Raw genomic sequence first — 16942 nt, forward strand, 5'->3', positions numbered from 1 at the left:
GTATAAAGCAATCTGAATTATGTCTGAGCTGAAAGCAAATTCTGTTCAGTATATTGCCAAACTGAAGCCTTCATACACTGTCAAACGCAAACACTGAAATAAATCTTCATGGCTGTCAGATAGACTGTGGGTCTGGCACAGACAGAGATTGCTCAGACAGTAGCTCCAGACATCTTGAGAACAGAGACCTCCTTACGGGGTAAATTTGCAGAGTTTTCATAGGTCACTCAGAGAGGAAATAAAATTTAACAGATTGCAGTAATTTTTGTTTGCTGATAAAGTATGCCTGAGAATAATGGTCAGTCAGTAAAGTTGGTTGACTCTCTGTTTGTTTACCAGTCTGGGAAAGCTTATGTCTTCTACTTGGGTTACCTTACTGAGTACAGAATACCTCTCTAAAACATGTGCAGTCTCTCAAAAGAACAAATCTTTTTATTTAATTCAGTCAGTTTATATAATATCATTTGTTGTTTGAAATAGCAGTCCCTTTTAAATAAACTTGCAGGATTTATTGCCATGGAGCCAACTCAAACACTGAGAATTGATTCCTTAAATTGTTAGTGAACTGTATGGCCAATCAGGCTATGATGATAAGCCTCGAGAGCTCTAGGATACTCCTGAGTATGTTTTGCATTGCGGATGTTTGAAAAGTCTGTGACTCTCCCCTGAGAATTTTCCCTTGGTTCTCATGCTGGGAGTTGTTATTTCAGAAATTTTAGAAATGGCAAGCAATTCGACTTTGCAACTTTGAAGTTCTGAAATATTTGGGCATTTTTCCTTATTTCTGGGTGTAACAAACTCTGTGAGGACTCTGTTCTGTCTCCGTATGTGGTATGCAGTTTTAGTGCTGTGTAGCTGGATAAGAACAATTTTTAGAGGAATCGGAAGGGACAAGCTAAACAACAGCACAGATTAAATAACTGAGATAAATGATTCTGCAGGGGTTAAGATGACAAGGGCCCCTTTGTAAGGAAGAACCCATTTCTGGAAGTGCCACATTGCCGAGAATTGTTTTTCTTTCTTATTTTAAAATCTGGGATCACATAGAATCAGAACCTGATGGTAGTACAAGGAATAAGGTGGGTCAGTTAAGGCAGAAAAAAAGACAATGCAAGGTGACCATGAAACCTGAAAGAAATACTGTGATGCATGAGAAAGACATTTGGTTTTCCTTGTTTTTTTTTTCCTTAGAAATTGAGTTAGTTAACTTCCAGTCCCAGTAGGTTTTGATCCATAAACAGTTGCCTCAGGAACAAGCAGCTTACCTGTGCTCTCCTGCAGCAGTGTTAGATACTCCAGATTTAGCTGTTACTTGAGCTACATCTGTGAATCCTGGTAAGCTAGGAAAATGGATTTTTCTTCAGGCGTTCTGTAAAAGAAATGCCTTCTTCCTTTTGTTTCTTGGGAGGTGTGGTCTACAACATCAACTCTTGTGGTGGACTTTCAGATTGAAATCTCAGAACTCCCCTTGGTAGGACTGATCTTTAACTTTGAGATTTAAAACCTCTTAAAAGCTTATGTAAATAGAAATGTAGAGGAGACTCAGTAAATTTTTATATTTATTACAAAGTCTCTAAAAGAAAACATACAAACAACTCCATCGTCAGTTGACAGACTATGGAGATATCATATTTGATACCTGTTACCAGCTGTTAACTGTCCATGAAGGATTGTTTTTATGTCAGAATTTCTTACACCATATATGATGAGCTCTTCCTCCTGCCACCACCATCTCAATTCCTCTCTCTCCACTTACTGAGGACAGAAAGCAGACATAACGAAGGTTGCTATCTCTAGTACACTTTATATGTGCATCACTGTTTTTTTTTCACACCTGAGTTTAAAAGGGGGGAAAGATTGTCTCCTAGGGAGTTACTCAAACCTCAGAGCACCTGAAACTTCTTATGCCTCTGGTAGGATTGTGCGCAAAATCATGTACCTCAAAATTCATGGGACCAGTTAGACTTCTGCCTGTGTTTATGTACTTAAATACTTTTTTAGATCTGGCTCTGTATACTCCAGATTCCCAGTGTCATATTTGACACTGCAAATTATTAGAAATTAGATGGTATTTCACCACCTCACTAGGATATTGAGATGCAACTGCATACTGTGGAAATATCTAAACCAGAGAGGTTAAAAAGTGCTTCATGGCAAACTACTCTTGAAAGAAGCTCTTGATGTCTGAATCTCAGACTGTCCATGCATCTCACGTTTTTCTTCGCATATATCCTGGTACAAAAAGCTAATGCATGTTCATGAAAAGGAAAAAGTAAAACTATTGTGACTTCTGTGTGTAAAACTTTTCACATAGTAGAATACATACCTTTAATAGAAAATGATAAAACAGTCTCTATAACTCTACAGTGATGAAAATTCAATGTTGTTAATATAAACAGGTTTATGATAATAATAGGAGATTTGCAAGGAAGAAGGATTCATTAAGTTCTAAGAGATGTTTTGACCTCTGCTACTTCATAACCCATTAGAGAGAGTGAAGGTCCACATAAGCTGGCTTTCTTTCTCTTTTACCTGGAAGGCATTATGTTTTCAATAAATACCAAAATCAAGTCAATATTTTTAGAACCAGTATAACTGCCACTTTAAATGGACTAATATTTGCTCAGAAGTTGTCCGACGCTTTATATCCAATGCCAGCAGAAAATAAATAAATAAGTTGTATGCTTTTGGTAATTGATCAGGAACATCTGAATGGGTTACATAAATAATAGACCAATCAAAGTATTGTCTAACCATTTAAAAAAAACACATGTGCTACTGCATGTACATTTATTTAAATTAATGTTGCTGTCAGAATTTATGAGAAATTTTGAGAGGATTTCATTTTCACGTTATGGTTAATGATCTCATAAATAACAATTTGTCAATTTATAGGCTAAGATATAATATTAAATTGTTCAGTGTACCTCTTTAAAATAGAGGTGTGCATTTACTGTTCCAGGCAATTATTATGTGGATGAAACTGCAACTTTCAAATCTCATTTTCACATCTGCCAAGTCCTACTCTAACTCATTTTCTATTCTAATGAGAATTAATGATATTAATGATTTAATGTTATGCAGAAGAGACCTGGGACTTTTCTTGTATATGCAGTATCATGCAGTGTTTTTCTACATAAAATATTTTATTAGTCTGTCATTGATAACTGACCAACAGATTATCTAAAAAATAAAAAAACCCCAAAACCAGCTGTTAAAAAAATCCATTATGAAATGGATTCTGGTTCTTGTTTAAGCCTATGAAGATGATACTTGCTAATCATTTACAAAGTGCTGATCTATCTTGGAGTTGAACACCAAGAAACTTCAGTCTGATAGTTTGGGGTAAGGCTATATCTGCTTGCAAGCAACTTCCATTCTTCTCCACTCTTTTCTAAAACCACTTTAGCTTTGTATGATTGTGTGAGGGAAGAATACACTCTCAAGCTGAATATTTGAGATTAAATGAAAGGTTATATTTCTCCTGAATGGCAATTTGAACATGCTTTCTTGTGGGATCTTTTACATGCAAACCAAAATACCCATAATGTGAAAGATACACTGTTGCATAGTCTTTGTATTTATTTATTTATGCCCATATCAGGCTGCCACAGTCAAGGCTGCTATTTGCTTCAAAACTGTCCAGTATACATTCTTTGGGCTCCACTGGTACTCATTAAAAGGTACTGTGACAGCCTGGCATCAGCAGAGTTCCTGTATGCAAACAGCTACTCTTTTCATCAGCAGTCACTGTCATCTGCTGTGTTGTTTCTGGGTTGAGCTTCTCAGGCTCTGTGTAGGGTGGCTTTTTTTTTTTCCCCTCTGGACAGGAAAGTAGGGCCTCTGCATGTGTTTAACCCCACATTTTTGCAGGATACTAATATTTCTGCTTTTAATTGACTGCAGTTTTACAGGAGAGTGTGTCCCAGATGCGATTGCTCTAAAATGAAAGAGCACCAGTGTTGGGCTTGAATGTTTCCCATCCAATTACCAATTGCCCCTTCATTTTATTTTGAAAGTTTTTTTCGCTTGAGTGTGGAGTTTCCAAATGATTCTGGTAATCCTGGATTTTTTCCCTTGTTTTTACAGGTGACCTGTAACTGTTTCACCATCAGTAATGGAGAGATGCAGGATGTTGGTGTTGGCCTGTATCCCAGGTACTGTGGACACTGTTTCATTCACAGGCAAAATCTATGTTAGGGTTTTTTTTTTTTTTTTCTTTTTCCCTTGTTAGCTGTAAGGGCCATCAAAGCAGCAGGTAACATGTCTAAATGAGAAACTGGGAAATGCAAATAAATTAAAGGAGAATAAAAAATATGATCAAGTCGAAAACATTCTTAATAGTCCTGATTACAGAGTTAAAACAGTTTAAATAAGATTAATCTTTATATTTTATTTTTATGGAGGTAGTAGTCTTTTCTAAGTAAGAACAAACGCTGACATCAAAAATGTGTGACTGGGACTAGTAAAAGGAAACCTGTTCAGCGTTGCTTTAGAATACAGATATTTTGCAGCCGACAGCCTTCTGAACTGGCAGTTAAAAGAAAAAGATTGAACACGTTTATTAGTAAATTTCCATAACTAAGAAACCAGTAAGGTGAAAAGAGAGATGCATGTTAATATTTTAATTTATTATTATTATTTCTTATTTGTATTAGGTAAGAAGTACATACCAGGGAAGGTTTTGCCTTCATAGAATTAGTTACCTGTAATTATTAATTATTAATGTGGAAAATTAGTATGTATAGCTTAAAATTATATTTTACCATCTCAATTTTTTGTTAATGCATGGTTGAACTATGTTGTCAATACCTCAGTGGGCCTGCCACGGTTGTTTCTTTTTCTACTAATGTCACACGTGTAAGATTTGACTAAGGACACAATATCTTGAGGCCTGCCTGGTGGTAAAGATAAGGGAAAGGTGGTTAGGAAGACATGGCAATTAATGTTATGAAAAGTACAGAACAGTCATTTGATTTCATAGTGGAATGGAAACAAATCGTTTCACATACTTGGGAAAAATGGAACATTATTTTGGAGCATTATTATTAGTGAAATGTTTTCTTTTGGTTTAAAAAAGCCCCTGACTGTGAAGAAAGTGTCTATCTATGTTCTGTGATAGTGCACTGCCAAGTATACGAAAGACACTTTCCCAGTCAGTTCAGAGTAGTTTGAGTTTTGCTGTAACAAATCACTCTGAGCTGGGAAAATTGTGAACTTAAATCTGTGTTTCCCAAATCCTAGGCAAATGCCCTTCCAGATGAATTAATATGCTTCCAGATGAAATTGTCATCAAACCCGCTAGTGTTTCCATGATATGAAATTTGATTAAAAGTGATTTGCTTAGTCTCATTAAGAGGTTGTATATTGTTGCATGGCTTGATAGCTTCAGCATCCCAATATATTTTAAAATAGATAAAATCCTGTGGTCCTTCTCTGCATCACCTTGCCAGCAGCTTTGGGAGTATGCCCAGTGATCTCACAGTAAGTGAAATGTATACTCTCTCCCAGTGTACATTACAGGGTCCATGTGGAGATTAACCACAGATGTTTTATTAGACCAGAAGGAATATCAAGAGTCAGGCTCCTGTTGATAGCTCCTTTAAGAGTCAAGAACTGAATAAACATGGTTTAGTGCAAGGCTCTGACCCTCGGCAACATCCTCTGTTTTGCCAACAACAGTTGAGATTTTGAGTTGCTGAAGCAGGCAGACAAGGAAAGCAAATAAAGGCAGCCAGGAGCTGGATAAGCCAAAAATTGTTCTTCCAGCCTGATGATGCCAGAATTATTCTTTCAATGGGTCATTCCCATAGAGGAAGAACCATCAGCCCCACGTCTGCTATGGGAGTGATGCTGGCCTGGCAAAGTCAGTTGTTTCTCAGCTAATGAAACATGGGACTCAAAAGTATATAGTGGATGTTGTTCACGTTGTTCTTAACAGTCTCCTTCAAAAAAGAGGGAAGGGCATATCTGTATCAGGAGATCCACCAGCGTTTGTGTCTCCTGGGGGTGGCAGCAGCTCCCCAATGAGCTGTGCTGCTTCAGCTGTCACATGCCACAAGAACAGAGGCTGAATCAAAATATACATAAAACAGAGGCAACGGCTGTATCTCTTCTTTCAACTCTGTACACCAAGTACTTTGGTTTTGGGACATAGTATACTCCATTTTCTACCTGATATGAAATACAGGTTGATTGCTGGCCCCTTTGAGCTGTGGTTCCACTAACTGTCAGGGTAACCAGTAAGGTTAGTGCCCTGAAACTGAGCAGAAGCAGCAGAAATAAAATACAGTCCCAATATACTAACCTTTTGCTCTGAAATGTCCAGGTTGCCTTGTTCCTCACTTACCTGCTTTGCTCCCTCCCCTGAGTCAGGCCTCTCGGAGTCACTGGGACGCTATCGCCTCCCTCCTGCCCTGAGTACACAGAAGGCAGAAACACATGAAGAGATACAGGCATGGCTCCTATTAGCAATGAATATATATCTTCTAAGCATTAATTTTCCTCCCCTAACCAAGAGCAGCTGATTTACCAGGGATTTTATTTGTTTCGTAACTTAATTGCTTGATACTTCAGATGTAATCATGTTTTAAATGATCAAAGGGGAATAGCAGTGGAGGCTCCTCTGTAAAGTTCTTTCCCTCTCTTTCTCCCCCTCTACCACCCCTCACAGCATGTCTTTGCTGAACCACAGCTGTGACCCAAACTGTGTGATCGTTTTTGAAGGATACCAGCTTTTACTTCGCTCTGTCCGAGAGATCCAGATTGGTGAAGAGGTAATTAACTTGTCCTCCCTTCCATCACAGACACCTGCAACAATGACATCTCCCTAAATAAATTCCAGACTGCAGGGCCACCAGCTTAATATTTTGATGATATATTGATGCCCCTTTGTAGCACATAGCTATCAGGGGAATATGATAAATAGAATCATCTCTTCACACTGCCTGGGCCCCATAATCATTACTTCTCATAAATCACTAGTAGTCTTGATAAATTCTTGTTCCTCCTTTCCTCCTCTAGGCACTTCATTTTGTTTGTATTTGAATGTCTTTACCCTGATGGAAACACTTACAATATTTCTGGGTGGAATGCAGTGTTCACTAAGTCATTGCAACAATAAGCATTTGTCAGGCTGCAACCATACTGTTGTAGTAAACCTTTCATTGACAGTGAAAGTAGCAAGACTAGGTTTGTTTTCTTGTCCATTTCACTAGAAAACACTTCAAAATATCCCTTTCAAGAGATTTCTTATTTGATCTAAGGTATTTTCAGCTTTGTTTTTACAACAGCATTTTATTACTTTGAAAATAATAATTTGTGGCTAGGTAAACACTTCAAAGCAAGTGTCTTTTGCAGCAATGCAATATTGGACTTGCTTAGTAAGGCCTGCAAAGATGTGTATATATGTAATTTTACATATACCAATGACCTATGCAGTCCTAGCTGCTGGTCATTTCAAAATCATGTTCTAATGTAAATATGGTTCATGCCTGCGCTTCAAACTCTGGGAAGGTCAAGGGCATACGTTTTCTAAGTAGTATCTCTTTTTCTCCCTCTGAAGTGTTTTACTTTTTGACAAGTAAATGGTAAAATATTTTTTTAGGCAAAATAATGTGGAGAACCAACATAAATGCTTTTGCATACTTATCTTTTTGCTGAGAGAAAACTTTTAGGATGCAATATACTTTTGTGAGCTATTAAGTGTAGACAACTTTCTTGGTCAAGCCAAATTATAGACACTTTTCTTCCATTTTATCCATATACCATAATTTTCTTCTTGGCTTCCCAATATACCAAAATGGGTTGCTTATTAAAAAATACTGTAGATTTTAATGTCTTCCCAGGATGTCTTTGGGTTAATTATTAGAGTTCTAAATTCTGAAGCTATCTGATTTTTGTGTACATGGATATATTTTTCTAGGTAAATTTCATAAAGCAAGTCATTTGTAAGACATTCAGGAAATAAATATAAGTTATAGGGCAGGGCAGCTAAGACCATTTTGTTTGCAGTGGCTTTGGTAGTTGTGTGAATACAGGCTTTAAAATGACTGCACCTTATGTGTCCATATTGTATTTTCTAAAAATCTTTACATCCAATAAGGCAGTAAAATAAAGTCAGAATTTTCCAAAGAGCTCAGGTTCTGGTGTCTTTGTTGTGACTATTGCTGCTGGGTTTTGTACTGAAAGGAAAACTTGCCTTGAGGAATATGTAAGATTTTTTTTATATATATATATATATACACCCACACACACACATATATATATGCTGTGTTAAAGCAGGTGCCCTCTTGACTTACCTGGAAATAAAAGTCTCAGTCTGAGGTACATGCTTCTTTGAATAAGGATGTGTCTAAGGAAGAAAATGGACATAAGTGAGAAAGAACAGATCTAAACTAATATTCACTTTGTATCTTTAATGGAAAGAGGAAGGAAAAGAAAATTATTATGAGGGTATGTACAAGTCAACAGTTTAATATTATTTTCAACTCCCAATTACTTTTCCTCTTACACAACTGCTACCACTTTTCATTTTGTGTTCTGCATGGTAACTTTGGTACAACTTCTTTCCACACTGCTTTACTACTTGCCTGCAGCAGAGTGAGCTCAGTTTTCTTAATAGCCATATATTGAATTTACACACCTATGTATGTGAAACTGTATTACCTGTTTTGAGCTGAGTTTTTACTTACATTACTGAGGTCATGATCTGAGCTGATGGGAGAGAAAATACATGTTAGGGAGGAATCTGATTGGGTTTTCTGAATAAATCGAGTGCTCTGAGGTGGTATGATGAACATTGTTTCAAGTCATGAGACAACAAGAAAACTAAATAATTATAAGCAGTAGAAAACTTGCCTTATCCTGTTCAAACTTACACTAGATTTAGACTGAATGAGATCCCCTATGTCATAATTAATAGAAAGCAAATAAGCACTAAGATTTATTAGAAATAAGAAGCTAAGTAGCAAGTCAAGCTCAGATTAGTAGAAGAGGGCTATGGCTTTACTATCCATACAGGACTAAACTTGATAGGGCTTCTGGACCCTTGCCAGGAAAGTATCAACCACTGCAATATGATGTGTTCACTAAGCCAGTGAGAAGTAAAAATAGTGCTTTCTATCAGAGGACACTACAATAATTTACTCATGTTAAGGAGTTGTTGACCACCTATAGTCACAGGGAAAACAAAGACACAGGGAGTTGAGGTGCCTGACCATTGTAGTCATCTCACAATTGGATAAAGAGGGAGGGACCAGTAGACCTGATCTTGGTTGTAAATCAGAAGAGATATTATTACATTGGATGTAGGTGCTGCAGTGTGATGCAGATTTATTCGGGAATAATATTTATGTCCCAACCACACTTTAGGGTGCTCATGTAATACACAGTAATTGTATTTATCAAAACAGTGATGAAAAGCATTCAAGATTATGAGAACCTCAGAAAGTTTTTATGTCCTGATGGAAGTTGTTTCAGTTCAGTTTTAGTTTTGTGTCTAGGCAGATTTTTTTTTGGCGTTGCATGTTTTTGACAGAAAGGCATATGGCATTTAGTGGTTTTTAATTGAATTTTGGTTTGGGCTTTAAAATTTGTTCAAATCCTAAGGCCAAAATGTATCTCAGGCAGTAGAAAATTTGGACTCCTGAGCCAGAAAATGTTTGCCTGAATCCTTATGGAATGAAAGTGCTAAATTTGATGGCACTGTATATTTGGAAAACTAATCACTCCTAAAATCATACACAAAAATACTAGCCATCTGGGCCTTTTTTGTGGCAAAGACAGTGTTGCCAGTCCTGAAGCACTAAGAAATCATGAATGTTACTTTTTTGTAGGCATTGAAAGAAGGGATTCATGTATAATTGCATGGTTTCCCAAGTTGAACCTTTAAGAAAACAAAGTGTATTGAAGGAATCATAGTAAAATACTGAAAGCTGGCAAGAGGGAGAAGTGTCTTGTCCTTAAACTTTGCTTCAGAAACCAAAAGTTCAGATTTATCTTTAGGTATATTATTTGGGTTTTATACTAATGCAGTTCTACGGAATTGCATGCACTTTGAGGACAGAAAGTTACTATTTTAAACAAAAACACACTATGTTCCCATTGGCTTTTGCCAGTGAATGCTTTAGTTGATGTTCAGAATAACAGCTTTCATTTCTATCAATATATAACTTATTTGTCTGTTTAAATGACATTTATAATCCTCATTAAATGTAGAATTTTTAAAGTGAAAATTTGGCTTTGATAGGAAACTTCCTTCAAGCTTGGTAGACTTTCTTTTTTTTTTCTTCCCCATCCTTGCTCTGACTCTAATTCATATAAGGTGGTATGGGTCTATGCTAATACCCCAAATTCTAGTGCTTGACCAGCTGGTAATGATCACCACTAAATTTAAGTGAATTTTGTCCTGTAACTGGCATAAAGGGAATGAAATAAATAGGGAGCAGAGGAAAGAATGAAAGGAGTGAAAGGAGGACAAGGCTTGGGAGCAACTATTGATCTCCATGCATAGATTAAGGGTCAAGATGACTAGAAGGGGTCTCCTAACACTGTAGACTCTAGTGTGTACCAGATTTTTGAGCATAATTGGATCTAATAGCAGGAAGAAAGAAATAATAGATTTTTATGGGGATTTTATTCTATATGTCCCTACTTAAAAGACTACAGGACTTTATGAAACTTGCTTCCAGCAGCTCAAAACTAATTACTAATAACACCTTTTTGCTCCTCAAGATAATGTTAGTTGCAGTGCTGACTATCACAGCTTTTGTAACTTTAGCTGATGTTACTTTGACAGTGTACAAAGATTTCTTTTTCTTGCACTTTCTTCTTTGCAAAAAGGAAATTTAAGTATTGCAAAGAAAGGTGAGATATGGGGATGGATTATAAGGAAGCAAAAATTATTCACCTAGAGATCACCAGGGCTCCTTCAGTGACTAGGTAACATATCAGCTAATTTACTTTCTCAAAAAGACAAGCAGCCTGCTCTGAAGAGGTCTTCATCATTTCCCTACCCTTAAGTAACCACTTTAAACAGCATCAAGATGCGTGCTATAATTTTTATTAATTACTGTGTCTACCTGGTGTTTTGCAGGCAGACACAAGCTCATTTTGCCTATTCTCCCATCAGAAGTTGTATAGTTATGGTTAGTTCAGTGCATAGCTCAAATCAATTAGTCCTGCTGAGAGGCAGGAGGTATTAGCTGAGGTCCAGTTCCGCTCCAAGATGGGTGCATGGCTTCTCATCAGCTTCAGAGTTCAGTTAGAGCAAATTTGTATCTTTCTGCAGAAAGTCACATAACAGACCGTGCTTTTACAGAGCAACTAATTTTTAAAATTAATACTAAATACAAATCATAATTTCAGATGACCAGCAATTAAATCTATCTTCATGATAGCTTTGAACCAAGATATGTAACATTTCTGTTATAATTCTATGAGGAGGAGTTTTATATCTGTGTATGTTTGACATATTAGAATTTGTCACATTACATTTTTGAAAACCAAATTTTTCCTTGAGTTAGAAGGCATTTTGAACATATATGCCAAAACAGAAAAAGCGCAGATTGTTCATCGCTTATATGACTCTATCTCAGGAACAGATTTTTGTACACAACCCTCCCTAAAACCCTGAGACCCGTGATTGCAAAAACAAGAGGACTCACTTTTTTCCCTGCCGTTTGCATTAAAAGAATTTATTTTAAGTTTCTACAGAATCCACTGTCTTATAGTCTGTTACAAAAAACATAAATTAAGTCCACTGCAGCATGGCAGTACTGGAAAATTGTGTCCACCTCATTTGGCAGATGACGAACATGAGAAACTAACCACCATACCCATGGTTAAAGAATTTCTGTGTCAGAGCGAGAAGCAGGACTCAGACAGTGCTGCATTTCTAAAGAGAAAGTCTTGAGAGTCAATAAGTCTCATGGCTGTTAAATAATTCCCTGCCTTCATAAATGTTATTTAATATATATTCTCCAGTTTGGTGGAAAAGATTTACTGCATTCTTTATAAACGATGCAATAAAGAGGCAAGCTTTGGTCAGCTGAAATAATGTTTTAATTAATACCATACAGCCCACATGCAAATACCATTAAGACAACCTTTGATAAATGGGCGTATTTCCTAAATATGTACAAGTTAAATGAGCCTTACATCTAATGAAGGGATCCAAAATTAAAACAAGTGTAAGAGAGAGACTTGAACACGCAATTTATATGTTTAAATGGTTAAATGATTAGTATAGACTTAGTCACCGTTAGGTTGGTCGTGTTTCTAAATATTCTAATTATATTTTCCCACTCAGTCTGCCAGCTACAAACATTTTTTCACTTGTGGATTTCTGCTGGCAGGACTGGGAATTTGGACTTGGGCCTCTGACAGTAAGAGAAAACCTAAGTTGTTAAAATGCTAAAAGGAGGTATCAGTGTGACGAAGCCTCTTGCCCTCCTCCTTCTGCCCAGTCGTATGCTCTAATCCAGAGCAGGTTGGTACATGACTGTTCATATCCACAACTGTTTGGTAACAGGTTTTTTTTTTTTTCTCTGAAAAAAGAAATTACTGGTTTCAAACTTGTTCCTACTTCCAAGGTTTCTGCAACATGAGCGATTAAAAAAAAAAAAAAAAGGTCAAAAATGAAAAGAGAGAAAGGGATGAAGCCTGCAGGCTGAAGATAGATAAAGTATCTTCAAAAATGTTCAATGCTGGCTATGTGTTTGTTTTGCAGTATTAGAACTGAACCCTTCAAAATGATGGGTTCAACAGTAATGGTAGGGTTTAAACCATTGTCTTATGTATTTTGCCAAAGAATAGACTAATCTCACATGAATGATTTTTCCTAGAAGATTCCTTCTGCCTTGCACTGTGCTGGAATTTGATTAAATCCCTTTTACTGCTGGATGCCACCTGAACTTAAAGCCCAGTAGGACATGGGTCAGAACCAGTAATGGTTATGCAGAGGATAAGAGATAGGGAACAAGCCAGTGTGCGGAATGATTTTGACAGAAAACACTTGTGAGTTGCAGGGAGACATGAAGATCAGAGACTTGCGATGGGAGGGGGAAATTGGGGTTGGAATGGCTGAAGGATGAGGTTAGGAGTACAGCCTGACTGGAAACTGCTTTGTGGGAGGAAAGGAGACAGATCTTTCTTACCACACCAGGGAGGATGCAGAGTAAGACCAGCTGGGGAAAGAAAGGAGGACGAAGTTGGTGGGGTCACTGAAGATCATTGAGAAACCAAAGTAGGCAACAAGGACTGTTAACTTGGGAGAGTAAGAGTGTTGGTGATCAAATATGGGAAAAAGGTGTAATTTGAGGCACGCAGGGGAGGCAGAAGGGCAGATCTGGGACTGGCAGGGTGATAAAATCAGCGCCTTGTACCGAGAATGGCTATATAAGGAGCTAGAACTGAGGGCTGAAAACCAGGTTTAGATAACCAGGTGTGGACAATAAGACTGGAAAATGATACTTGTGTCAAGGGGCAGAGAAAGAGAGAATCAGAAGAGGGACAGATTCGAGAGAATGGGGCAGAAGAGACCAAGCTTGGGAGAAAAGAGTGGAAAAGAAATAGGCAAAACAATTTCCATCCATTCACCACAGAAAGCTCAGAGGGAAGCCTACAGCTTTTGTGTAAATAATTAGTACAGACTGTTCTTCTGTAAAGCAACAGTGGTGAAACTAATCCCCTCTTGACTCAGACATGCACAGGCTGGGACAGAACATCATACAGAATGCAAAACCTAACAAAGTTCTCACACTTTCTAACTTTTGATTATCTGTGGAACTTTAATCTGTGTCTTTCATTAATTATACTATTAATCTTCAATTATGAGACCATATTTATTTTTTCCACAGGCTTTCTGCTTATGATCATTTTAAATGCTTGAATTTGCCATCTCAGTAGTCTTCTTTTAATATAGTTCTCCTTCAATATGTAATCAAATTATGCTGTAATAATAAATGAAAAAAATGCAGGCATTGTTTTAGTTGCTTGTAATTGCTTGTTTAATTAGAATGCTCACTAATTTGCAAAATGCAGGTTCTGACAATGGATTTCACCGTCATTACTACAAATTGGTCAGGTTTTCCTGTAATTTCTTTGAGTGGACTCTCATGATTTAACTGAGACTCATGTGAAAATTCTCCCAATTATTTGAAGTGTCTAGGCTCAGGATGAAATAATGTGACCAGATTTTTTTAGCTCTGACCTCTCTGGAGTGTTTCAAAGTGTGTTGGGTGTATAGTGTAATCATTCAATAGCATGTATGACTGAATGCTGCTCTGAGCTGGGCTGTTATTTTGTTATATTCTTTCCCTTATCATTAGTTTGTGCTTGTGCAGCACTTTAAACATTTGAAGAACTCTACAAATGGTTAGCCCTGTAAAATTCCTTCTGGCAGGCGTCAAAATGAACAAACTACAGACTTCTCTGTAGTTCATTGGAATTCACTCTATACAGCATGAGGAGTTGAAAATGGCACAAATGTAGGCATTTTCTTTTATAATTTTAATAAATTTTCTTGTCAATAGTTTCAACAATTTTGACTGCAATGCTTTTGTGCTTCCTTGGTCACAAAGGAAACACCACAGACATCCTGAACATGGGTATGACATAAGAGGAGCTTTCCTCAGGCTCAAACATACATTTGCAAGAAAGTAGGTGCTTCCCTGAGATGAAGTTTTTGGACACAGTTGGATGTTGTATAACACCAGTGCTAAATACACACTTAAGCTTTGGAGCTAGACAGAAAATGAGATTTCATGCACAGGGAATTCAGATACTGAGCTTCTCCATTCTCTCTCTCTCTCCTTCTTCCTTTCTCTCTCTCTCTCTCCTTCCTTTCTCTCTCTCTCCTTTGGATGAAAAGTTGAAATAGTGATAATTTGGGGGGGATTAATATTTTCAAACCATATTGGTCTGGAAATGTGAAAAAGTGTTCCTCCATGGAAATTATTTTGGGCCTTTTTTTCTGCCCTCTGTAAAAGTAGTCAATTTCTTCTAGGAAATCATCTGTTAAGATAAAATTTTATTTTATGCTGGAAAAATGTTGTATCCAAAAAATGTTACCTTAGCTATACATACACCAAATACAGAATTTTTGTTATAGATACCAACTCTGGTTTTGTATGTGCTGCACACAGCTCACCATCAGCTATATTGAATCACTGATGCCCACCAGTGAACGCCAAAAGCAACTGATGCGCCAGTATTGCTTTGAATGTGACTGTCTTCTCTGCCAGAATCAAGAAAAGGTAGGTTGAGTGAAGAAATTCCTTGCCAATGAAACAATTTTCCAAGGCCTGTCAGCAGCTTTCCTTTCTTTATGTAATACTTATCTTTTGCTACTAATTGAATAGCCAGAATAGAGAAGAAAATTACCTCTGCCGTCAGTGCTGTTTATGCTGCTATGAAAGACAACCGTGAAGGAAAGAAAAGCAGGAAATGTTGACAACGTAATAAGAAGAATTTCTTGCTAAAACATGCATTGTTCATAAAGCTAGGGACCACTTTCAGTTCCAAGATGTGGTTCAGATAGTTTTGAGATTCAAGGACCTCTGAACATGAGCGTTAACATGACTTTAAGTTAAAAGGAAAGGATTTTTTTTTTCTGTTCAAAAGAATAATCTTGGAGCTTTAACTGAAGCCACTTGTCTGATACTACAGGAAGGCTGTGCTTATCCTCATAATAATGTTAAATTAATTCTGACAAGCACCTGCATCAATAATTTTCAAGAACTACCAGATATATTCAGCACTTGTTAGAGAGAGCGGTGAACCTCCTTGGATGACTATTTGTAGTTTTTATGCTCTCTTTCATGAGTTCTTGGAGTAGCAGTTCAGTAGTTGTAGTAGATAAAATTTTATTCAGCATGACCTTTTACTAGGGTTCAGCCTAGCCTGGTTTAATTATATTCTGGATTGCTTCATATTTATACAGCCTGGCCAGAATAATTTTGGCTCCAAGCCTGATGAGAGATCAAATGGAATATGCAAAATGAGGCTGGCTTCATTGCAGTTTATGCACTTTGTCTCTCTAGTCATATGTACACTTGTTCTTATTTTCATAAATGCCTGTTTTGGGTGAGTCACATGCCATAGCTAAATGTGTTCCCAGCAGATTAGAAATGGTAAGAAAGGTATTGATGAAAATGTGATTCCAAGGAGCATGGTATGATTCATGAAATAATTTCTGTACAACAAAAAAGAAAATAAAAACCGCTAAGTTTAAACTCTGTGCTGAGTAGGACAGATGTCTGTGTGTGTAGTTGTGTTCAAGCCAAAGTACACCCATTGAATACATAATGTATCCTTTGATTCATCAGTAAGCAGTTCAAAAAAGAGGATACAGAAAAGTTTCAGGCTTATGACATAATGCTAAATTACTTCCTGTCCATGGGCAAAAGTTGTTGGCATTCTGTGACTGATAAAGATTGCTGCAATGCTAGTTGGAGGCAGTGAAGGGAAGACCTCTTTTTTTGTCTTTCTTTTAAAGATGCTCACTCAAGTGCCGTGAAATCTTAGATTAGTTTTGGGGAATGGCATCCCCACATCTGCAGTGATGATTAAGAAATATAAGCAGGCTAAAGAGTCTTTAAGGATCACTTAAGAGTTTGTGAAAGGATAGACAAGTGGTGTAAAGACCATTCAGCATATGGAATATTTTAAGAAACAAGACCCACAGGCTGCAGTACACTTCACTGTAAGAGTCAACATAGATCAAAAAATACTGTAGTGAAATTATATGGGCATATATTGATGAAAACAATAATCTCATACATAGGTCAAAATCAATTAATGATTTTTTCTCTTTGAAATTTTTAACTGTGGTTTGAGTTCCTATTCTATAGATCTTTTTTGCCCATTGGCAAAATTCCCTGTGGGGATGATATTGCAAAATGTCCAGAAAGCTCTTTGTGACTGCATTCTGGAATTTTGT

The 16942-nt window shown here is 37.1% G+C and overlaps 1 protein-coding gene across 2 annotated transcripts in view; it reads left to right on the forward strand.

Moving 5' to 3' along the window:
• SMYD3 (SET and MYND domain containing 3) overlaps window positions 1–16942 on the forward strand; it is a 424863-nt gene that overhangs the window by 335943 nt on the left and 71978 nt on the right. Inside the window, exons 6-8 of one of the 2 annotated variants that reach the window (XM_059835327.1) lie at window positions 4090–4157; window positions 6674–6776; window positions 15147–15257. In XM_059835327.1, the coding sequence (XP_059691310.1) occupies window positions 4090–4157; window positions 6674–6776; window positions 15147–15257 (282 nt within the window). The remainder of the gene's footprint in view (window positions 1–4089; window positions 4158–6673; window positions 6777–15146; window positions 15258–16942) is intronic. The other variant, XM_059835329.1, reaches the window with a different exon arrangement.

Source organism: Gavia stellata, chromosome 2, assembly GCF_030936135.1.
Source record: "Gavia stellata isolate bGavSte3 chromosome 2, bGavSte3.hap2, whole genome shotgun sequence".
Classification (NCBI taxonomy): Eukaryota; Metazoa; Chordata; class Aves; order Gaviiformes; family Gaviidae; genus Gavia; species Gavia stellata.